The 24676-nt window shown below is 43.2% G+C and overlaps 2 protein-coding genes across 2 annotated transcripts in view; both read left to right on the top strand.

Annotated features, from left to right (window-relative positions):
- sugp1 (SURP and G patch domain containing 1) overlaps positions 1-1891 on the top strand; it is a 31480-nt gene extending 29589 nt beyond the window's left edge. Inside the window, exons 13-14 of the mRNA XM_052037746.1 lie at positions 208-337; positions 1177-1891. Coding sequence (XP_051893706.1) covers positions 208-337; positions 1177-1203 — 157 coding nt within the window. The 3' untranslated portion in view covers positions 1204-1891. The remainder of the gene's footprint in view (positions 1-207; positions 338-1176) is intronic.
- A 6255-nt stretch (positions 1892-8146) lies between these two features.
- Positions 8147-24641, top strand: LOC127582544 (transmembrane 6 superfamily member 2-like). Its single transcript, XM_052037884.1, has 10 exons — positions 8147-8345; positions 16226-16329; positions 16896-16993; positions 18198-18301; positions 18542-18624; positions 19124-19248; positions 20514-20615; positions 21616-21708; positions 22937-23056; positions 23627-24641. The coding sequence occupies exons 1-10, from the start codon at positions 8254-8256 to the stop codon at positions 23834-23836; spliced, it is 1131 nt and encodes a 376-aa protein (XP_051893844.1). The 5' UTR covers positions 8147-8253; the 3' UTR covers positions 23837-24641.
- The last annotated feature ends 35 nt before the right edge of the window (positions 24642-24676 follow it).

Raw genomic sequence — 24676 nt, 5'->3', positions numbered from 1 at the left:
CCTTCCATATACTGCCATTGGAAACTGTTCTTCAATATATACTCTATCAAAGTCCCTCTATTAAATCTCTTAGCTTTCTTTGCTCTAAGGAGAACAACTTCAGTTTCTCTCCTAACAAGTCTCATCCCTGGAACCAGGGAGAAAACTTTTAAAGCTTAATATGAATTTACGTATTATGGTGATGGTGGATTTTTTTCACCTGAACAGAGGAACTACGGCAGTTGATGGAGCTGGGTTTGGTATCGATCGCCCGGCAGAACTCAATAAGGATGATGACGAGTATGAAGCATTTCGCAAACGTATGATGTTGGCCTACAGGTTCAGGCCCAACCCACTGGTAGGTGATCATTAAAACACACAGAAGGGACAGAGAAGTGGGGAGGGACTCTGTCCGCTCTCAATGTTGGAAGTTCTGTGTCTGCAGTGCTCAGCTCCACACAGTTCATTCAAATCATCTGTGATTTCATCTGAGAAGATCCTCTACTTTAAAGGTCTTGATGTGTTGCATTTCAGATCTTCATTTTCTTCTCATAATTAATATATGTGCTGCCTTTCTGTACCTGACAAGATACAGATTGTCATATCTTAAAATTGAATGGTGCAACAGGCTTGATTGGCAGAATAACCTTTTCCTGTTGCTAGCTCGATGGATTTCGCAGTGAGCCAGCACAGGCACAAGAAACCAAATAGGGGTTTCCCTTTGTTAATATCTGTATGTAATTGGAGGTGATAGTAGTCCCAGTGGATTGCTGCTTTTGTCACTTCTCTGTGGGAGAAGTGTTGTTGATGGTGGGTCACTGCAGTGAATGTATCCCCGGAATCATTCATACAATAGCCATGATGTGCAGGTGATGAAAGGAATGGATATTAAGTCAGGTTGTATGGATTGCTGTGTCCTGGATGGTTCGAGCTTTGTGTGTTTCACTGCAACTGTCCAGGTGAGTGAGTATTCCATCACACTGCTGAATGGATTTTAATTTTTAATCCCCTTATTGCCTCCGAATTTTTCCTGTTTTGTTTTTCTCTCCCAGGAATATCCAAGTGTGGTGAAAGGGAAGGAGATAGGAAAGGTCCAGTCATGCTCCAGTCATCAAGAGTGTGGGGAAGGCTTAATGGGTCACTTGCTCTCCTACTTGTTTGTTTGAAGTAATATTGATTTTCTTTCCTTTGTTTCAGAATAACCCAAGAAGACCTTATTACTGACTCGTTCACAGTGTTGGAAGAGACTTTATAATTCAATCTTTGACTGTGAAGTTAGTTTGTTTCAACAGCACAACAATCAGTTGAACACACTTTTGTGGGATGAACTTAAGGGTTGGATTTCTCTGATTAAACGGTGCTAGAACTTCTGTTTCACTGATATTAGGTCACTTTCTTCCCATTTTCATTTCTGTGCTCTGCAGGGAGCCCTTTCCCTCGTCAGGAGCCAGGATGTTGCAGGAAAAGTAATCCCTAAATGAAATGTGTTTCTTGATTGTCTCATTCTGTTCCCAGCAGATGAAACTCCTGCAGAACTTTGAGCTGCAAAGGGGTTGGGAGAGTATTCTAGTGGGAGGGTGCTGATGCACTGGGGAGGATTGAGCAAATCCAGTCCTTCGCCCCCTTCAATGGATAACAAGCTGAAAGAGGAGACTGCGGTATGCTTTGGTCTCATGCATCCTGACCCAGATGATGAGTGATTTGCTTTCACTGTAGCTGTTTAAACACTTGGAGAGAAACAGTGAGGAAGTGTTACTGAGCTCCAGTTTACAGCAGGTGAAGTCTCAACCATTTTGGACATCTCTTATAGATGTTGGGTAATGTTTTTTTAATCTCCAGTAGAAGATCACATTTTCTTACAAAATGTAGGAACTGTTGCATGTTCATGCTTAAATAAATTTATTATATAATGTGTGTTATTTACAGCCAATTGTTTTTGCATTTTCAACAATGGTTATGGCGGAGGTGGGAAAGTTGTAGGTTTAATACCAGAACTGGTGTGCCAGCTGATCACTGATGATACTAGTACAGCAGAGAGATTCTGTGATGGGACAGCATGTTGTAAATGTGGCCCAAACTTGGAAACCACTTCTTTATAAGACAGTTAAAGTTAGTAGGATATTGGAGGTGGTGAGAGGAATGGCACATTTGCCTGTTGTATACTCCTGCACAGCTGCTATCACTGAAAAGCAAGTAGGAACAGCAACCCTGATTGGAACAGGAATCCACTATGACACATATTTTAAAAAAAGTAAAGGCATAATCTTTGACAATGCTTTTCATGAGCTTTCTACATCCCAAAGCAGTTTACAGCTAAAAAAATGTTTTGAAGTGTAGTCACTATTGTCATGGAGGAAATACAACTAAATCCCACAATGGGCAAAGCAATAATGTCCTGATAATCCATTTGATTGAACAGCAAGTTTTGACCAGGATCTTAAGGAAAACTCCTTACATTCAATACAAGAAATGGAAGCAGGAGTAAGCATTTGGATCTTTTATCTCAGCCATATTCCTGCATTAATATCTTGTCCTTTAATTCCCTACATATCCAAAAATGTATTGATCTCTCTCTTGAATGTACTAAACAACTGAGTCTGTGCAGCACTCTTGGTAGCAAATTCCAAAGATTTACCAACTTCGGGTGAACATTTTTTTTCTGTCCTGAATAGCTAACTCCTTTGAGGATTGTGCACCCAAGCCAGGGTAAACATTGACTCCACATCTATCCCTGTAAGAATTTTGTAGGTTTCAATTCAATATGCTCCACATTCTTTTAAATTCAGCAGAATGTAGGCCCAGCCTGCTTACTCCCTCCTCATGATAAACCCACCACTTTAGGAATCAATCTGATTAACTTTCCTGCATTCTCTCTATATCCTTCCTTAGGTTGGGAGATCATATCTGTACACAGTATTACAGTTGCTGTCTCACCATGGCCCTATACAATTGAAGCAAGACATATCCACTCTTGTATTCAAACCTTATCGGAATAAATTTTAAAAAAATAGTGCCTTCCTAATTGTTTGCTATTTTGAACATTAATAAGGACACCTAGGTCCCTCTGAACACCACCACCTTTCAATCTTTCACCATTTTTAAAAAAAAATACTCTGCCTTTCTATTTTTCTACTGAAATTGATGACCTCACAATTTTGTGCATTATATTCCTTCTTGCCATATCCTTGCCCATTCACTTTATCTGTCTGTACCTCCTGAAGCATCTGTATCCTCTCATTCCCCCACCGGTACCCAGCTTTGTATCATCAGCAGATTTGGATATATTATACTTGATTCCCCCTCCAAATTCATTGATACAGAGATTTAACAGCTGGTATAGTTTTTCCCCCCCCCCCCCCTCCCCAATCCAAAATGACCCTTTATTCCTACTGTTTGTGTCCATTAACCAATCCTCCGTCCTTGCCAGTATGTTGACTCTGAAACAGTGCACTTCCCTATTCCTACTACTTCTCTGGTACTTCCTCCTCTGAACAGCTCACCCTGCATTATTTAAAACCCTTATTCCCCATATCCAAGTGATAGGCAAAGCAAGGCTAGACTTGATGACAAGTTCACATCTGTGTATATGGGATGGTTCCCAGAGCAATACAATAAGGAACCAACCAGGGAGCAGGCTATTTTAAATCTGCTATTATGTAATGAACACATTTTAATTAGTGATCTCATAATAAAGGATCGTGCAGGAAAGAATGATCAGAGTGTGGTAGAATTTCAAATTCAGTTTGAGGCTGAGAAGCTCGGCTCTGAAACTAAACGGATAAAGGCAGTTACAATGGAATAAGGAAATTTGTCTAAAGTAGATTGTGAAAGTAGATCAGCAACAGTAGACATTTAGGGAGATGCTGTATAAAACTCTGCAAAGGTATATTCCAGTGAGAGAGAGGAAGAAAGGCTCTGAGTAAGATGCACCATCTTTGTCTAACAAAGGAAGTTAAGGATAGCTTCAGATTGAAAGAAAAGGCATACTATTTTGCAAAGATTGGTGGTAAGATAGAGGAATGGGAATTTTTTTTAGAAACCAGGAAAGGATAACGAAAAAAATTAAAACATGGAGAAAATAGATGTTGAGTAAAGTGGCAAACAATATAAAAAACACATTGAAAGAAGTAGTAGATGTTGGTCACTTAGACTGGGGAGTTAGTAATGGGAAAGTCATGACTGATTCTAAGTAATTATTTTGCATTGATCTTTACAATAGAAGATAGCAAACACATCTAATAATAATAGACAAGGACTATAGGAAGGGAGGAGCTTAATCGTCTCTAGCGAAAAAGTACCAGGCAAACTAATGGGGTTAAAGACTGACCTGAAAACCTGTATTCTAGCATCTTAAAGGAAGTGGTTGAAGAAACTGTGAATGCTTTGGCTGTAATATACCAAAATACCCTGGATTGTGGAGAGGTCCTAGAGAAATGGAAAATGGAACACTATTATTCAAGAAAGCAGAAAATGATAGCTTAGTTAGCCCAACACCTGTCATTTGTACCAAGGAGGTAATAGAAGGACATCTGGGAAATAAGACAAGCAAGCAGAGTCAACATGGTTTTATGAAAGGGAAATAGGGTTTGACAAATATGCCAGAAGTTCTTTGAGTATATTTCAAAGAGGGTCGGTAAAGGGAACTAGTAGATGTAGTGTAGCTGGAATTCCAGAAGGCATACTGCAAGATGTCAAATAGATTGACTGCGTGGGGTTGGGGTGATATATTATGACTAGTAGATGTAGTGTAGCTGGAATTCCAGAAGGCATACTGCAAGATGTCAAATAGATTGACTGCGTGGGGTTGGGGTGATATATTATGCACGGATGATTAGTTAACCAATAGAAAACAGAGAGTGGGAATAAATGGCTCCTCTTTTCAATTGGCAATCAAAACAAAGGAGTGCCACAGGGATCAGTGCTAGAACCTCAACTATTTATAATCTACATTAATGATTTGGGTGAAAGGATCAGATGTACTACTACAGTCAAATTTGCTAATGATTATAAATTAGGTGAGTTGGTAAGCTGTGAAACAGACACAACCTGCAAATGGATACAGATATGTTAAGTGAGTAGGCAAGACTTGGCAGATGATAAACTATCTTTATTAGTCACACGTACATCAAAACACAGTGAAATACATCTTTTTGTGTGGTGTTCTGGGGGCAGCCCGCAAGTGTTGCCACGCTTCTGGTGCCAACATAGCATGCCCACAACTTCCTAACGCATACATCTTTGGAATGTAGGAGGAAACCCATGCAGTCACGATGAGAACGTACAAACTCCTTACAGACAGCGGCCGGAATTGAACCTAGGTTGCTGGTGCTGTAAAGCGTTATGCTAACCGCTACACTACTGTGCCTAACATGGGGAAAAAGTGAGACAATCCACTTTGTAAGAAAGAATGAAAAACATTATTTAAATGGAGTGAGACTACAAAATGTTACAAAGGGATCTGGGAGTCCTGGACTAAACACAAAGGGTTGGTATGCAGGTATAGCAAGTAATTAGGAAGGCTCATGGAACATTCACCTTTATTGCAAGGGTATGGAGTGTGGAGGTTTGATGCAGCTTGACGGGACAATGGTGAGACCACATCTGGGGCACTGCATAAAGATTTTGGTGTCCACATTTGAGGAAAGAAATACTTGCATTGGAGGCATGTAGAGAAGCTTCACCGAGTTGATTCCTGGGATGAAGGAGTCGACACCTGAAGAGTAGTTGAGCCTATACCTTTTGGAGCTTAGAAGAATGGGAGAAATACAAAAGAAATTGAGGGGGATTGAGAGGGTATATGCTGAAAAGTTTCCCATTTTATCTTTATGTAGAATTACTGCAAATAGCTTCCAAATAAGTGGTAACCAATTTAAGATGGAGATGAGGAATAATTTTTCAGAGGGCTGTGACTTGTTGGAATTCTGTACCCCTGAGATCTATGGAGCCAGCGTCCATCCCTTTGACTGCCTAATCCTTATTAAAGCCATTGGTCCTGCTTCACCAGAATAGCACATATCATCTCTTAAATTCAGCAGATGCAGACTGGAAAGGTTCCAGTACAATGGCATCAGTGGACAAGATAAAGCATCATCAAGTCCCAATCACATCTAGCAAAACTACTCACTATTCCAGATCAACAAGAATACAAAGAAAACCCTGGAATCTACTGAAAGTAGTTAGTTGTTTTCAACTCTGTTTCCTTCTCCAGCTTCACTTTTAACAAGCACCAGGAGCTTGCAGACAAAGTTCAATAGAGATCACTAAACAGAGATCGACTGATTTATGGATACTAAGAAAATCAAGGGATCTGGGAATAGTGCAGGGAAATGGTGGTGAGGTTGAAGATCAGTCGTGATCTTGAATGAATGGGGCAGCTATCTTAAAAGGTCAAATGGCTTCTTGTTTCTATTCTTATTTGACTCAAAGATTGAGACTATTCTCCCTGGGGTGTCTGCCGCTTTCCTCCCGACTACATAGTCACCATGCCAAACATGTTCACCTCAGCCCTAACCATGAACTTGCACCTTTATATTGTTTCTTAACTGTCTCACCCACATCCTTTGCAAATTCATCATTACAGTCATCTCCTACAACCTCAATCCTATTCACTAGAAACCTAACCTCCCCACCCCACCCCAACATGTTTAATGTTGCTAATGTTTCTCTATCCTTAACATTGCCGCCCACCCCCCCATAAGTCCTCCGGATAAAAAAAATATCCTTGAACTCCCCAACCTTGCAACCATCTCAACCACCCTTTCCTCACCAGTCTTCCCAAACCCATGATAATCTTTCCTTGTTCAAATTCAACCAATCAGGACTCCACTTCTGTCACCAAAACAAAATACCTCTTACCCAATGGTGGAGCTAGTTTCTCAAGGGGCAGGTGGCGCAGGTTTTATTTGGGGTCCAGTATTTATTGTCCAGATATTCGGGCAGTCGTGAAGAGCCTGCTAATCTCAAATTTAATGCCTGGGAGAGGGGTGGCCCTGCTTCCCCCCTCCCCTTGCTGGCTGTTTTTGTGCTGTTAGCAAAACACTTGAGTCAACCCACGTATATGTTGCAAAGGTAATCTACCCCGACCTGTTCTTCATGCTTTGACACAGCTGACCACATTCTCCTCCTCCTCCAACCAGGCTCCATAACTGATGGAACCACTCAGGCCTGAATCTATTCTTACCTGTCCTGTTATCGCCAGAGAATCAATAGCAAGGGCTTCTCTTCCTGCTCTCCCAGAAATCTATCCAAGGCCCATCTTACTTCCCAATCTACCCGTTGTTCGTCAGTATCCAATGTCATCCACGACTACCCTGTCAGTTTCCACATGCCACAACGCCCAATTGGAAGCGCAGCGGTGATGCAATTAGGGTTCTTGACTAGTAATCCAGAGGTTTGGGCTAATAATTCAGGCATGTAGGTTCAAATCAAGCATGGTCCTGGTGGAATTTGAATTCACTTAATAATTTGGAATTTTAAAAAAAAAGTCATTGGAAAAAATGACCACAAAACGACAGGATTTTTGGTAAGAAACCATCCGTTTTTACGTAACGTCCTTCAGTTTAGGAAAACTGCCATTCTTTCCTGATCCATTCTACCCACCAATCAAGTTGTGTAATAAATAGAAGCCACTCCGTTCAAGGGCAAATAGGGATGGGCAATAAATGTGGCCAGTAAGAGCCAGATCCCCGAAAATTAAATGAATTTTAAAAATAGCGAGGAGGTGTCTCACTGTATGAGGGGCGGTGAGGGAGTGCCGCATTATTGGAGCAGGTATACTGAAGGAATTCTTTACTATTGAGGGCGGTACTGTTGGAGGTGCCGAAATTCAGCTGAGATACTTAACCGAAGTCTGGATTGAGCTCTCAGATAGACACAAATGATTCCATAACACAATTCAAAGAGGAACAGGAGCGCTCTCTCTGATGTCCGGGGCCAATATTTACCCTTCAATATTGATAAACCTAATTATTATCGCATAGTTCCTTACGGGAGCTTGCTGTGCCGAGATTGCCTGGTCGGTTTACTATACGAGAGCAGTGACAATGTTTCCAAAGTTCGTCATTGGCTGCGAAGGGCTTTGCGAGGCGGGGAAAGATGCTGGAACACACTGGTTGTGTTGCTGGACGCATTTGAACTTTCCGGGCGTTGCCTTGCGACGCGTATTCCACGCTGTATTGGATTAGGCTACTGATCTGCGACCTTTGCCTCGTCTCAATCTGAATCTTTGTCAAAAAGACTGCGAACACCTGGTGCCGAGCTTCGGGATCAGCGACGATGCTTCCAGGCGCGGGATTCGCTGCGTTTCTCGCGTCTCTGAGCGCCATCCCCCTCTCTCACCTACTGAACAGCTTGTCGGCCATGGAAAGGTGAGCAATTGTGTGAGGGCCTGTGAGCTGGCTGTGTCAGTGACTGTATGCAAAGGGCTTGCGAGTCAACGTTAGTATGAAAGTAAGGGCCCGTGAGTCAGTCTCTATGTGTGTAGGTGTTTGAATTAGATCAGCTTTCGTCTTACACTGGGACGAGCACAGGTTTTTCCTCTGCAGCGACTTCAGGGGAGAAGGGGCGGTAACCCATTGAGAGTCATCGCCTTGGGAAAAGGAGGGACCTGAATCCCAGTGAAAGTCAGCACCCTGAGAAGGGAGCAGAAAGAAGTAATGTTAGGCTAGTGAGTAAGAGCCATTTTGTGCCAGCAGGCAAGGTCCTGAGGTCCATGGTGGCCGAGGGTGCCCCCAAGTGACCTCAGTGAGAAGGCTGCAGGGTACCCGAGGCATCCCGTGAGAAAGCAGACCCGAGAACTCGGGATTACGGGACTGAGAGGAACGTTGAGATGATGTTCAGGGGCACTCATGGTCTGGTTGAATGGTGAAGCGGGCAGGGGGAGCTGTATCCTGCCCCTAACCTTTACAGAAGCCCGGGGCTTTAAGTTTTAAATCCAAGACACAATTCAAGAGGAACGTCTTTCCCCAGAGTATGGTGGGAATGTTGAAATCAATCACACGAGGAGCACTGGCTAAGTGGCAGGGGGAGGAGGGCAAGCAGATCACACAGGGCAGGTGGTCGGTGAAAGGTAAAGGATTTATTTAGCATGGGCACGTGGTGTTTCGATTTCTTCCCTCGGCTCTCGCAGGTTGCTGGATCTATTTAGCACCTGGTTTTGCAGTGTCACCCTCGATATTTACGCCCTCTTTTGCTCTTTGCTCTCTGATGTCGCTCTCAATCTTTGTACTCTTGTTATCTGTGTTGAGTTTGATCTTTTTGCTCTGACTTATGGTTTTCCTTGATGGGTACAGATAATTGTCAGTTTCTGGATATTGACCCCAAGGTCAAGTGAGGCTGGTCTCTGGGGGGATTGTTACCCTCACAGGCAAGGACCTGCAATCTATTTCTTTTAACAGTTTTTTGTCGGCAGTCAGAAGCCACAATTATGAATGTGTACCAGATCCATGAAAGGATATAAGTGGTTGGCTCTCGGGTCTCTGTACTTTACCTTTTTGCTGACTGCTGTGGCAATTTCAATTGTGGTTGAAATCAAAAACTTTAATGTGTAGCACATTGAGTCCACCTCAGTGTTTATGCTGCATATGACCCTCCTCTCACCCCAACCCACCTCCCCATCACAATATCCTTCCATTTATCTTGTGCCTCTTTGAAGGCATCTTTGTCAGTTGCCTCATTTGGGAGTGAGTTCCATGGAAGGGCATTCACCCTAAATTCTCTAGTGCATTTATTAGTGACTGATGTTTATGGCTCTTGGTCTAGTTTCCTTCACAACGTAGGAATGTAAGGAATAGTACAGGGGTGGTGGAGTGGGGAGCAGGATGGATACAGTTCCTTGAGCCTGTTCTACCTTTCATTAAGATCATAGCTGATCCTCTACATCTCTTTAATCTTCCTCTTATTTCCCATAACCCTGGATTTTCTTGATACCATAAAGCTTTGAATCTCAATCAAACATACTCATTGACTGACAGAGTCATCCATAGTCTTTAGGGTAAAGAATTCTGAAGATTCACATCCTCAGTAAATTTCTCTTCCCCTTTGATCTAAATGGCTGAGTCCCTATGCTGAGATGATGCCTCACTAGTTCTAGGCTTTCCAAACTTCTCATAATCTACCATATCAATCTTTTTCAGAATCTAATATTTCAATGAGAGCACCTCTCATTCTTGTAATAATCCAAGTAGTAAAGGTCCTCTTTACTCAACCTCTCCTTATATGGATAATCCATCTATCCCAGTAATCAATCTGCCTTCATTACACTGCCTCCAGGTATGGGCTCCAGGTGTGGTCTCATCATAGCCCTGCACATTTGCAGCAAGACTCCATTACTCATGTATTCTTATCCCCTTGCAGTAAAGGCCATAGACTGTCCGCCTTCCAAATTGTTTGCTGTATGTGGATGTTGTATATAAACACCCAAATCCTTTGAACATTAGCTGATGCAATTCTAATAAATATTACTTTTTTAGTCTTCCTCTAACGTGATTGACTTTGTATTTCCCCACATCATACTCTAACTGCTATCTTCTTGTCCACTTATTTAACGTTTCCATCCCTTTGCAAACACTTTGCTTCCTCCTCACAGTTCACATTCGATTCCCTTGCTTTATATATGTTGTCTTTTTGTCTGAACCATTAATATAGATTGGAAGTAGCTGAGGCCTGTTACTGACACCTGTGGCACTTCTATACTGCATGAAAATAAAATCTTGTTAAACCAGTTCATTCCTTCCATATTTTTTGTCATTTAACTGCTCCTCTAGAGGCTAAGTCATACGTTGATGCATTTTCTCCGTTTTCCCTGTTAAACACTGTCAAAATTATGGAGCTCTCGACTTGGTCTCCGCTCAACCTTATCTGTTGTGGAACTATGGAATTCACTGCCTAAAGTGGTGGTGGGAACTGAATCAATTGCTCCTTTCAGCAACAAATTGAGGGCGAATATTTTGAATGGCTTTGGGGAAAGGGTGGCATGATGGCACTAAAGGGATTGACCTAGATGTTGGCATAGATTTGATGGGCCATCTGGCTTCCTTTAAAGCCATAACAACTTTGTGGTTCTCTTATCCAGGGAACAGAACCCGTTTTTTTTTCCAGCTTTTTTCTCCTCAGACTGTTTGCTTGATTTGGGGTGACCAAACAGTGTGTGGAATAATAGGAACATATTTCCAGATGAAAGTGGTGATGCAGGGAAGAGGTGTATTTAAGTAACAGGATGTGCACTTAGCCCTATTTTGTTCAGTGGCCCTCATTACCAACAGTTTCTTGCTTTTTAAATGACATGCACAAGGTGACCTTTCTGTTGTTTATGTGACTGTAGAACTCTCTGTAACACGGTAGACACTTTCACTTGTATATTGGACTTCAGCTCAATGCTACTTTGATGCCTCATTCCAGCTGGTGTGCCCATCATTACTGAAAATATCCACTCTGTATGAGCATTGCAGACTGGTATACTTAATATGAATAAAATCAGCTGCTTCATTGTTAGGAAGACTAGAGGTACCTTCCTAACCACAGACTACCTAAGCCAGAGTTATCCAGCAGTCCTTAGTTTCAAGTTCTTCTTGGTTTCTCAGACGGAACAAAGCTCCTTCGAGTTGATGGTTCTTGTGTTTGACCAACATTGAAACACAGAATTTTGTACACATAAGTGCAAGTGAAAGTCAAATTAGGTCTTCCACAGGATGTCTCCAAGTATTCCGCATAAAATCTGGTAAAGTTCCCATGAAAGTCTTATGAAGGTAAAGATGCCATTCCAAACAATTTGTAATCTTTGGTTTGCAATTCCAGACTGTTTGTTTATGCCACATACTTCATGCACAGTCACAGCTGAATTCTCCAAACAGTTCAGAGTATCCTGAACACTTTTAAGTTTAATCAATAAGAAACACTGGTGAACCTCAGCATTGCTGGTCTTCTGGCTGCCTTCACTCTGCTCATTTTCAGCAAACACACTTAGTGGATGTACATCATACACAGAAAGAAGATTGGTCAGGACAGCTCTACAGGTGTTAACAAGTCTGTTTGCGGCTGGGAAAAGACGACCAATGTGCTGGGCTGTGTTGTAGCAAAGCCAAGAATCTAGAGCCATTCAGTAGAACTGCTGAAGTGTTTAAATGTCTAAATCACCAGTGTTTTAGGGTCCACTTTTAGAGCTTTTCTAACATGCTTTGATGTGCAATGAACAGTTGAGTGGCATGGCATTTTCATCCACCTTTTTCAGGTTCTGGTTACACAGATTAATGCCTCCTATAATTAACATTTGCATTGTTGGCACAAAAAGGAGAGACTTTGACCACGTCTAGTTTGTGAGTTGCAAGTTTTTTTTAAGAAGTGTTGGCTGTAGACTATGGAATCTCAATTTTTTGTAAGTCCAGCGGTTTATCTCGGTATACTGGAGACCTGAACAATGAAGAGTAGGTTTTAGGTTATCTTTGATGTGTTGGTGGTAACTGAGAAATAGGGCTTGTCTTAACTCTGAAGAATATCAGCAAACTCCATTAATAGTGGTGATAGTTCATTATCAAATGGGTTTAGCCTGTTGTACATCCCAAGCAATGTCTTTCATAATCATGGAATCTGGATAGTGTTGACACATTTCAGTACACAGTCACAAGGCTGACAGTTGGTATTTTACAGTGTTGTACATAGCTCTGCAGCAACAAGATTTGGCCAATGGTTCGCTGGGTTTGCAGAAGAAATTTCAGACAGGACATTCGGTTTTGCATACATAGTTTACCACTTGCATAAGGCATTATGTCCATCTCTCTGTCATGAATGACATTGAATTTTTTCCAAGTTTAAAGAACGTTGTAGCATTACAGCCATATGATTGCCAAATCTAGCCAAATATCCTCCCCACTCTGTTCACTACCAGCAATGACTTTTTAATTTTTCTTTTAAGAGCAACACCAGCCTCTGACATTAAAATTGAAATAGTTTTCCTCAGTAACATCATATGGAAGCACACAAATATTTGCAAAATAATACAAGCTCTGTTATGTTGACTCCTGTACGGTTAGCATGATTGGAAGCTGCCCACATGTGTCGCCACAGCAACTCGTGTTAAAGAACATTTTTAATCCATTTATGATGGGAATGTAAAAGAATCCCTGTGTATGTATGCAATTTTAAAATGGGTACCAATAGATGATTGAAATTAATCAATTAGAAAATGTGAATCCATTTATAGAGCTTCTGAATGCAAGCATATTTTATTCATTGGTGAATTATCGATCTCTATGTGCAAATGGGCTAACATTATTAACGGAAGGCTGAAGAATAGGCCAGAACTCTGAGTGATAAGATTTCATGTGCTGTTGGGGATTGGAGTCAACATCTCCACATCTGAACCATGTAATGGTGAAACTGACAAGCGTCTATGACCATGTGGCGAGGTGGGCTAGCAAGAGAGAGTAGGCCTTGGTTTCCCACTACCACTGCAGTATTGGATTGCAGAAGGTATGGTAGGCGTAGCAGATAAGTTACTTGATTTGTTCTGGACCTGGACACAAGTTCAAATCCTTCCATTTCAAGGAATTTAAGGAGGGTAAAAAAAAATCTGGGATTTAAAAGAGAAAGCTATTCAGCAATGGGAACCATGAAACTACTGGATTGTCATTAAAAACCCATCTGATTTATTAATGTCCTTCAGGAAGGAAATCTGCCATCCTTGTGTGGTCTGGCCCATATTGGGCTCCAGACCTTTCAATGGCATTGCCAGCAACATCATTCCATTTCCTGGGGATGAATTTTAAAACAAAACTAACAAAATCAAAGACATGTCTTTAGGTCCAATATCTAACTTAGTTCAGGAAGGCTAATGGCCACACCAGGTCTTACCAAGTGCTAGGCTGGATTCTGGCTTTGGATAACACTGTTTACACTGAAGCCTACGTTTCTCTAATCATAGTACAAACATCGTCTCAGAATTCATATCCAATCAGTAAAGTTAAATGTGCACTTTAGTACCATTAGTGTTTCAAAAGTCAATTCCATAGGAGTCATTGACAGTCTGTGCATTAGCAATTTCCTTACTAATACATCATAAACCCATGGAGACTTGAGCATTTTTGGAGGCAAACAATTTTCATGAAATCAAGACTTTCTCGGAAGGTGAAGGAACTTGTTTATAAATTTAGTCCATTACCATCATTTTTCAAGTAGACCGACACCACAGAGAGAAAAATAGACCTGAAACTTTGTTTCATGTGAAATAAAAGCAGCAGAAATTTCTAATGTAAAAATGGCTTTATTTCTATATTTTAATTTTTATCAAGGCAATAGTGGAAATAGTAGTCTTTATTGTTTTATAATGCATTTCAAATAGTAACAGCCCTTCCTTAAATTCAGAATATTTGGAATCTGAAAACAGAAATTGTTCATGTGTAAACTATATTGACCTATGAATGGTCTGGGCATCACAGGCATGGTTGGTGTTTGTTGCCCACACCTTGATTGTCCTGGAGAAGTTGGTGATGAGCCACTTTCATGAATTGCTGCAGTCCTGGTGAAAGTGCCCCCACAGAGTTATTGGCCAAGGCATTTCAACATTTAGAGCAAGCACTGATGAAGGAACAACAGTGAATTTCCAAGTCAGACTGGTGTGTAGCTGGGAGGTGCATGAGAATACCACCACCAACTGTGTCTTCTGCCCTTGCCCTTCTTGGTGGTAGAGCTAGTGGATTTAGAAGGTGCTGTTGGAGTAGTCTCGAGGAGGAAGAATGGTACAATTTGTAGATGGTATGCATCTCAGCCATGGTGTGATGGTATCTAGATTAGCAATCAGCATTTTGGGCACTTCTTTGGGATCAAGGATGCCTTATTTCTACTCTGGTTTTGTGGCTTCTGAGTTGAATAATGAGGCCAATGTAGGATCTGCAGACTTTTCCACAGATGGGGTGAACAGGTGGGTAGTTTGTGAAGGGGTGTGCTCTTTCTGCCACCTGTTCAGAGTTTCTGTGTGCTCTGGATGCATGGAATCAGTTCTCAATAGCACCCCTAATGTTCCTTCTCTTTGAGCAGTCACGGGCCAAAGGTTTCCAGGAGTGAGTAAGTGGGGATGTTGTGTTTCTTCAAGGAGGCTTTGAGCACATCCTAGAATCTTTTCCTCTGGCTTCCTGGTAATCTCTGCCCATGACAAAGTTCAGCAGTAATGGATGAAAGAATGTCCTGTTGGTATCTTCTTAAAAAATGAATCATAAGCATTTCTTTTACAATTTTTACAAAGACAGTGGGGGATTTTGGATTTCTTGTAGAAATGCTCATTGCTGCAGTTGCTAATTATCAGAATCCTTCAAGTACTTTGCAGCTGCCCATCCTGAGGTGCTTGATATTAACATTTGTCTGCCTTTCTCTAACCACCTGCTCTGCTCAATGGCCACCCATGTCCTAGACCTCCCTGTGGTGCCTCCAACACCTCATTCTCTGAGGCTGCTTGGTCTAGCTGCTGATACTGAGGCAAATGTATTTCCCTCTTGGAGGACTTGCTGCAATGTATGGCTGTGCAGGAGTTGGTAATGATCAGGGTAGTGATGTAGAGTCCAGCATCCCTGCACCCTGTTTGCAAATAATTAGTGTCTTGTGGCATGGGCTGAGCCTGGTAAACTGTAGGCTGGGAAAGCACTGCAGATAAACCAGTTAATCCACACAGAAAGATGGTGAGGAGAGCCACTGGCTTGACGAGCAGCGGGGGGGGCGGTGGGGAGCACAGCAGTGCAACTAGTAGAGTGAATGCCTCACAGCTCCAGTGACCCAAGTTCATTCATAACGCCTCCAGTGCTTTCTTTGTGGAATTTGCAGGTTCTCCCTGTGACTGCATGTGTTTCCTTCTGCATCTGAAAGACGTGCAGGCTGGTAGGTAATTGGCCAGTGTAAAATTGCCCCTAGTGTTGAGATGAACGATAGAATCTGGGAGGAGTTGAAGGGAATGTGGAGACAGTAACATGGGATTAGTGTACATGGGTACTTGATGATTAGTGTGGACTTGGTGGTTCTGCTCTGTTTCCACACTCTGACTCTTTCTCTCACTAGGGAGACACTCAACCAAATCTGTAGGGTATTAAAATCTGGGTCTTGACCTCCAAAGCATAACCATAATGGGACCTCCATCACTCCATGGAAATGGAACAAATGACATTATACCAATACCTTGATTGTGACCCAGGATAGAGCCACTGAGATTGGAGTGATTGGGACATGCAGTTACCCTAGACTGACTGACAATTCCCTTTCTCTTTCTAAGTCCTGTGGTGGTCTTTGCTGCTGGTGCTGGCGTTCTCCTGGGTCTGCTGCTCGTGCTGTACCTTCTGGTTGGAAGAAGTCACCCCAAGGACCCCCTGTTTTATGGTAAGGGATCCTCTCGGAGAGCACTGAGGTCTGCCAGCTTCAGTATAGGGTAGCGGCAGCCCTCATTGACGCTTGCAACCCAAGGGGAGTTGGCAACCATTTATGTTCATGCCTGAATAGAACTGAACTTGCATCAACTGCATTGCGCTAAATCGGCAAGCCCCAGTGAGAAGCCAGTGATTGATGGACACCATGGCTTCTAAACCTGGAGCATTGACAAGCAGTAAATCCTGGCTGGTGGATCAGTCAATGTCGTGCTTGTCAGCTTCATATTGACCTGGGAATGACATGATCCTAAATAGGTGGTGTGATTGCAGGTGGGGGTGTGAAAAGAATATGAGAAGTAGAGAGATGACTGGGAGGAAGGTTGCAGCAGGGGAAGAGCATGTGATGATGGGGAGGGAAGGGGGTTGAAAAGGAGAATGTTGCCACAGGGGAGGCAGTGGTATGATGGGAGAGGGGCTGTGAGAATTCAGGAGGGAGGTAATGGGAAGGGGGTGATAGAGAAGGGATAATGGAGGATGATTGGTGGTGGGTTATTGAGTAACTCTTGAATTCTGTTACAGTTTTTGCTGTGTTCTCGTTCACAAGTGTCATCGATTTAGTTATCTCCCTGGAACAGGATGGTTACATCAAAGGATTCATGGCATTTTACTTGAAAGAGGTGGGTTCTAAATGCTTTGCCTGGGAGGAATTTCCATCACATTTAGTCAATCTCCTGCTGGCTTCAGTTCATTGCTCCGGCATTCCTGCCACTCTCCCACTTTAGCTTTCATGATATTTCAGAGAAGATGTTAAACCAAGGTCTGTCTGCCCCCTTGGGTATGTGAACAAATAATGGGAGTTATTATCAATAATTTCTTTTAACCACAGTCACTGAAGTATGTTGTCTGGTCATTGCTGTGTCTGGGAGGTTACTGTCACAAATTGCCATGTTCTTTACAATACAATGGGAAACGGTTTTGAAATGCCTTTGGGTTGTGAAGGTGCTGTAGAATTGGGACCCTTTATTTTCTATTGATTGCATTCAGTTGTCCAGTATTGAGAGACCAGGATCCACACACAGAACCCCACCAACTACATCTTGACATAGTGGACAGATTTGCCTTCATGGAGAAAGGCATTGGGCAGTGGAGAATCTGGTCCTGTCTGAACTGGCCAGAGATGATTGGTCAGTAATCGGGGTGCAGGATGTTTGAGGCGTTTCTATTGCCATTTCGCAAACTCGGCAAGGATGGCATGGAAATCATTGTGCTCAGGATCATGAACCATGAGCATGCTGCCTGTTGTCTGGATGTTCCATTCAGTGTGCTGCCTCCTGTGCTCCTTGGGTCCCAGTGAGCTTGCAGTTTATGGAAAGAGTGGACAACATGTGCTTGATCTGGCTAAGAGTAGGATCGCCTGGATGTTGGAGGATTTTTCCCTTTTCCAGAGTGCAGGGAGCTTCTGGAATGTGTAGCTGATGACCACTAATTCTCTGCCTTCCTGACAGGGTCAGAGATCACATCTAGTAGGAGGTCTATGTCTTCATAGACAATGTGGCTCTTGGACTGGTTTTCATAGCTCGAGGGGTGTGTAGAAAGCCACTTTCCCTTATCGTCAGAGTTTTACTTTGCCTCTCCCTGTGGATTGGGTGGGGGAATGGAGGGAGGTGGGTGGATGATGTGGGGTAGGGGCATCCCCCCAAGATGCTCAGCCCATCATGGTGTGGAGCAAACTTGATAAACAATTGTGTCTTTCCCTGCCCAGGTAACTTGGCAGGGCAGTTGCTGAACAGTGGGACACAGGAGACGTGAGTGAGGACTGGTTCAGAGCAGGTGTTCTGGCCAGTGATAAACGATGGTGCTGATTCTGTATTCCCTTCACAGGGGGAGCCCTATCTCTGCAGTGCCTATGGAATTCTGATCTGCTACTGGGATGGCACAGTCCATTACGTGCTCTACCTGACCATGATAGCTGCAATTACACTTGGGTAAGAGGCTAACTAGCAGCACACATTGACTGGTGGTTCACACTCCCACAACCGATGCAGTGGATACGGATGCCATCTTGCGAAAGGGAGATTGGCCTCGGAAGGGTGCAGGCTAGCTTCACCAAAATGATACTGGAGATGAAAGATTTAGAAGAGCCGAGCTTGCATTGGATCTGCAGCATGTGCAGTGATGATGATGGAAAGTACATGTGATAACTAAGCCCTGTGGTTTCCCCACAGGAGGAACTACAGAACTATCGGGCTGTACTGGCTGGGCTCCCTGGTGATGAGTCTCATCACCCTCTTACTTGGAACTTCGGTGGGTGAGTAACACTTGGCTTTCATTCATGCCTTGCCTGCAAGCTGTGGTGTACAGTTACACACTAGAAGGAAAAGTAAACAGACACTGAATAATGAAAGTTAATTACAAGGGAAAAGCCTTCAGTCTGGGGAAGTATGTTGTGACCTTGAAATACCTGGTGTGACAGTAGAGCGTCCAACAATCAGACCAGCCATGATCCTGTTGAATCATGCACTAAGCTTGAGGGCCATCTGGCTAATTCCTGCTCCCATTGAGCATCTACCCTGTGATGTCTCTGCCTTGGCAGTACTTGATGGGACAGTGTAGAGGGAGTTTTATTTTGTCTCTGTGCTGTGCTTTCCTTGGCCTGGCATGTTTGATTCAGGGTGTAAATGTAAATAATGGGAATTCCTGAGGAATTCTGCATTTCATCAATAATACAAGCAAAGACTTGCAAAATACAAACATTTGTCACTTTTCTGAAAGGTGTGCCTGTAATGTTTTTGTCTCCAATCCTAAAGGTAAATTTGGAAGTGAAATTCGTCCTGCCTTCCTGTTGAATATACCATATGTGCTGATCCCACTTTGGGCTGGAAAGAAAATTTTGGGAAGCTCCAGATCATTGTCACAGACAACAGCCGATCAGGTGAGGAATATTGTGGATCAGAAAGGATCTGGAGAAACTGTAGGACTGGTTTCCCTGAGAACAGGAGTTTTCATGGATCTGCAGTTACAATGTGGAGGAAGTTTTATTCTGTATCAGACCTGTGTTGATCTTGCACTGGGAGCACCTGGTGGAACAGTGCAGAGGGAGCTCAACCTTGTATAAAGTAGTGCTGGCCTATTGCTGGGAGTGTTTGAGGGGACAGTATAGCGACAAAATAAAGCTTCCTTGACAGTGTCCCAGTGATGGGATGGCATAGACTTAATAGAATGTAGCACTTCCTCTATGCTGTTCTGTCAAAACTCCCAGAGCAGAGACAGAATGGATTTGATGTAGTGCAGTGCACTCTCCAAACATCTCAAACTTGTGCTGTCCCTGCCCTGGGGGTGTTTGATGGGACAGGGTGAAGGGAGCTTTATCCTATATCTAAACCCTTTTTCTCTAAACCTTATTTTTTCTGTATCAAACTGACTTTTTTTCTCTAAGCTATGCTGTCCCTGGCTTGGGAGTGTGTGTGTGACGGAGTGTCTGGAACATGGACTGGGTGTGTGGGTGGAGCCAAGGCTCAGAAACGTGGACCAGATGTGCTGTCAGAACTGGAGCTTGGGGAAGTGGGCCACATGACTGTCTGGAGCCAGGGACCATGACCGGAATAGGGTCTGGTATGCATTCGGGCTCGAGAGCTGGTGACACAGTGAGAAGCGCGGAATGAGGCAGTGGGTAAGGACCCCTGTGGCCTGAGCCCATGCGTGCACACCTGCAAGTGGGTACACGTGCCAGTTAGAACCTGTGCATGTGTGCATCTCTATATATGGGCATTAATACCCATGCAGAAGAGCCTGGTCTTCAGTCGCCTTGACCCCCTTTGCCACTGGATCATATCCTTGCTCTGAAGTCTGTGTGGTATCTGGTTGGCACAGACTACACCACATTTTTAAAAAAAAGCACATGCATCACGTTCCACTATGCGACTGAGAAGTGTGTGACTGACAGCTCAGCTAGAGTGTGGGCTATGCACATAATCAGAATTACCATGTGTTGATCCTATGATTTATTCTGTAAGTGTTAGCTACTGTTTAATTATGTTACAGTTCATTAACAAGAATATTAACTATTAGCTCGTTATTATTGAGTAATTATCAGGTGATGACTTGCTGTTGATTCTGATTAGTAATGTGATGGATTATGTACCGGTTGTTAACCTGACCTGGTTATTTATTTTGGCCGTTCTGTTGTCATTCCCTCAGGCTATCACAGAACAGAGGAAGTGGTTGTACCGACGGCCTCTGGACTTTTGCCTTGTGCTTTACCTGTTGTTTGCCATTCTTTACACACTGCTCAGGGGCTTCGTAAGTTTTGAAATGTTTGTGAACAGATACCTTTTCACTGGCTAGAGACACAGTTTATTTGAACCCTTCTAAACAACCTCCATTTCCACACCAACCTCTCGGCCCCCAGTGTTGGAGCTGAGTGTACAGCTGTTGCAACTGAGAGACCCCCTTGGGAAATTGTGAAGAACAATAACCCTGGGTGTTAGCTGTGACTCTGTCTGCACTCTCCTTCAAAGGTCCTGGCGTTCATGTTCCAGAGACATGAGCATGTTTTCTCTACTCCCACTAAGGATGGGCTGTACTGTCAGGGAGGGATAGCAGATCAGAGGGTGCGTCACACTGTTGGGAGGGTGGGGGCAGTTCTGAGTGCGTCACAATGTTGGCTCAGTGGGGGGGGGGGGGGGGCGGTGGGGTTGTTCTGAAGCAGAGCCATATTATTGGCTGTTCTTTTTCAGATGAAAAGCTAACCTGTCACTCAAGTGGATGTTGATGTTCCTATGGCTTTATTGGAAGAACCAGGGAAGTTCTTCTGGCCAACCCACTGCCCTGAATCACCAACAAAATGTAGGCATTAACTTCTCACAAGAACCTGCGACAAGTAATTCCCAGGAGACCAGCTTTATCATTCTGGACCTGTTTGAGTCCATTTTCCCTACATCGATCTCAGTTTGATAATTCTTCAATGGTTACCTTGGCTCTGACCATGGAACATGTGCCAGATTTTAAGAAAACAATGCACGCATCCTGAATAGTACAGAGTTTCTCTGTTTATGTTATTCATTGATTCATTCAGCCTTTGTCATCATAGAGCATGCAACACCTTTAACCTGACCCACCAGTGGGAAGCTGATGTGGTCGACAACAAATCTTAAACCCTGTCCAATTTTACCTTCCTTGGCAGTCAGTAAAAAAACAAAACTGGCATAAATTCTGAGGTCACTACTCAATGGGGTAAAGTCACTTCTAGAATGTTTGGTGAAATTGTGTGCTGCTTCCGACATGTGGTTCCTTGACTCAGGTCACTCTCGACTGTTCCTTTGATTTCTGTGACACTTACAAATATGAACAGGAGCCCTACCTGTTGGATCCAGTGATGTATCCCAAGATCCAGGTAAGATCTAGCTGCTGGGGAAATGCTGAATGGAACATGGGGTACAGGTTATTTGGATTATATTATTCATGGGCTGTGGAAGGGGATCAAATGGGTGTGATGGGGCTGTAGAGGGTGACCACATGGATGATAGAGGTCAATATAGGATGCATTCTACCAATGCATGAGCTTAGAATTCTCAACCAAATGCTCAAATCCCTCCCTACTTCAGTAACCTCTGGACCTACACCACTCAGAGTTGTGCTCCTGCAATTCTGGCCTGTGAGCACCCTCAACTTTCTTCACGCAGTCATTGGCGGGTGTGCCTTCAGCTGCCAACTCCCTAAGCTCTGGAGTTCACCTCTATTTCTCTGAGCAAACCTCATCACCTGCCTCAATAACTCAGCCTAGAAATTGGATTGAGTAGTGCTGTTTATCTCAGCACTGTCTAATTGAAAATATCCTTTTCGTGAAGTGAAACATGAATAATGAGCATTCCCAGGTGCTTGAGAAATTCAGCTGGGCACCTTCTGGTGCGTGTTGTATTTGCACATTTAATGTGATTTATTTAGATGTCTACCAAATGATGTCATTTCCCATGCAATATCCTTTAGAAGCTCTGTTGGCAAAATTAGACCACGTTGTCTTATGAGTGACAATCTTGGGCACTCCTGGGACAAGCTCTGGAACACCAATATGATAAGGCCCATACTTGCCTTTTAGTCTTCAGCTGCACCTACTCCCACATGGAATGAATGTTCCCTGTCCCAGGCAACTTACCCCATTGCCAACTTAACCCAACCATGGTTTAGTCCTGGTTTAGTCTGCAGTTGCTGGTCTCACAGGTCTGGTCATGAGTAGCACACATTGATGAAAAATTGTGATGCCCCACAACCGAAGTAGTCATTACTGAACCAACCACCGTGCACTGCATTAACATCACTAGAATTTGCAGACACTTCTCATTGGTTTGTACCAGTTTCTTGATTGATAATGATCCCATGAAGTGCTTTGGGATAATTTGCTACTTTAAATTACTATATCACGGGAGTCGTTGTCAGATCTGTCCCTTCTGTAACACTGCTTCCTACTCCTTTCACCACTTGGGCACCAACACACATGCATACATTATTGATATCTCACTTGAACCCAGCAGGTCAGAGGCAAGGACATGTTCAGTTTCTGTAGGGTGTGGGATGTTGGGGAGTGTCCATGATGAGGACTTAAAACTGATGTCTCTCTTTCGCAGATGCTGGTTAATGTGTTCTATCTCTTGCCCTTCTTTGGCCTGGCCCTGTATGGCCTGATTGTGCCTGGCTGTATGTGGATGCTTGATCTGACTGTGATATTTGCTGGAGCCATAGCCCAGGTGAGTAACGAGCTTCAAAGATAACAGCACTGGGATTCTTTATGACTGAAATACCAGTTGGGCTAAAGGTCATGTCCTGTCCATTAGATTAGCAAAGATTACGGTTGAGGAGGGGAGGAGTTCTGATCACAACGTGCCTTCCTAACTGTGGCTATTCCTTGCTGGACTTGCTAACCACTGACCCTTCTGGCAAGTGCTCATTCCTCTATCTCTAGGACCTCCACCAGCCCTACAACTATCTGACATCCCTGTGTTCTAAATCTAGTTCCTTATCCATCCTTTATTTTCAGAAGTCCATCACTGGACTTCCACTGCTGCAGCTCCAGCCTTTGGAATTCCTTCCCTAAACCCTCTGTCTAGCTTGCTCCATCTGCTTCTTTTAAGGGGCATCTTAAAACCTGTTTCTTTAACAAAACCTCATCCTCTCGTATGGTTTGATGTCAAATTTGGTGTGATCACTCCTGTGAATCACCTTGGTTTGTTTTGCTGTACAAATGGCAGTTGTTGTTGTGTGGGAACTGGGGATGGAACTCGTCATTTGATAACTTTGTCTTTTTTACTTGTCTCCAGGCTCAGTTTTCCCACATTGGGGCATCTTTACACCCACGCACTTCCTTCACGTACCGGGTCCCAGACAACGCTGTATCCTCGTTCCTCTATGCTAACGTCTTCTTTGCTGTTGGTGCTCAGCTCCTGGCTTTTCGCTGTGCTGTTTTCTCCGGCTTCTTTCTCAAAGGTGTGCCCAAAAATAATGAGGAAATGGAGAAGAAAGTAAACTAAGAGCCTGGCCTAACTGTAACACAGGCGGAGGGCTAGTATTAAAATGATTTAAATGGAACATCACACCTGGCTCAGTGGGTAGCTCCCTCTTTCCATCCCCCAGAGTCAGAGCTTATAGGTTCCTTTTGTTTTACTTGTTTACTGGCACTAGCATTTATTGTCCATCCCTAATTGCCAGGAATTGAGGAGGCAGTTAGGAGTCATTGTATTGGTGGGTCACATATAGGACAGACCGGGTAAAGGCAAAGTCCCACTCACAATTTGGGCCTATAATTCAGGCTGACACCCCCACTGCACTGTTGTAGGTACTGTTTTTTGCTTGAGGCACTTAAGACAAGGCCTTGGCAGCTCCCTCAGGTGGACCAGCAAGATCCTGCAATTGCTTTGAAGAACAGGGTAAATCTCCCAAGTTTCCTGGAAAATATTTCTGTCAATATCAAAGCAAATTATCATTGATCACCATCACATTGCTGTTTGTGGGAACTTGCTATGCACAAATAATTCACCAAAATTACAATTACAAATACATAAAATATTCCAGTTGCTGTAAAGGGTTTTGTGGTGTTGGTGAATTGCTATAGGAATTGAATAAGTAGTTCAAGGAAAAGAAATTGCAGGGTAACAGAAGCCAGACTAACTGGATTATTCCTACAAACTGTCAGCATGGGGTTAATGGGGCTAAGTTGCCTCCTTAGTGCTATAACAATTCTTTGATTCAAAGTTTGCTCTAGAAATCAACTTGTCTTTATTGTATATACTGTGTGTTTGAAAAATGTTTTTTTAATAAGATCTTCTTAATTTTTTATCTTTCCTACTTCTGGCTGATATTTGTAAAATAAA

This window comes from Pristis pectinata, chromosome 24 (genome assembly GCF_009764475.1).
Source record: "Pristis pectinata isolate sPriPec2 chromosome 24, sPriPec2.1.pri, whole genome shotgun sequence".
Taxonomy (NCBI): domain Eukaryota; kingdom Metazoa; phylum Chordata; class Chondrichthyes; order Rhinopristiformes; family Pristidae; genus Pristis; species Pristis pectinata.
This window is presented reverse-complemented; position numbering and strand designations above follow the sequence as displayed.

Coding starts and splice junctions, on each gene's coding strand:
- LOC127582544 (XM_052037884.1), top strand. CDS start 8,254: ATGCTTCCAGGCGCGGGATTCGCTGCGTTTCTCGCGTCTCTGAGCGCC. Junction 19,249..20,513: donor CACAGACAACAGCCGATCAG/GTGAGGAATATT, acceptor TCATTCCCTCAG/GCTATCACAGAACAGAGGAA. Junction 20,616..21,615: donor ACACACTGCTCAGGGGCTTC/GTAAGTTTTGAA, acceptor TCCTTGACTCAG/GTCACTCTCGACTGTTCCTT.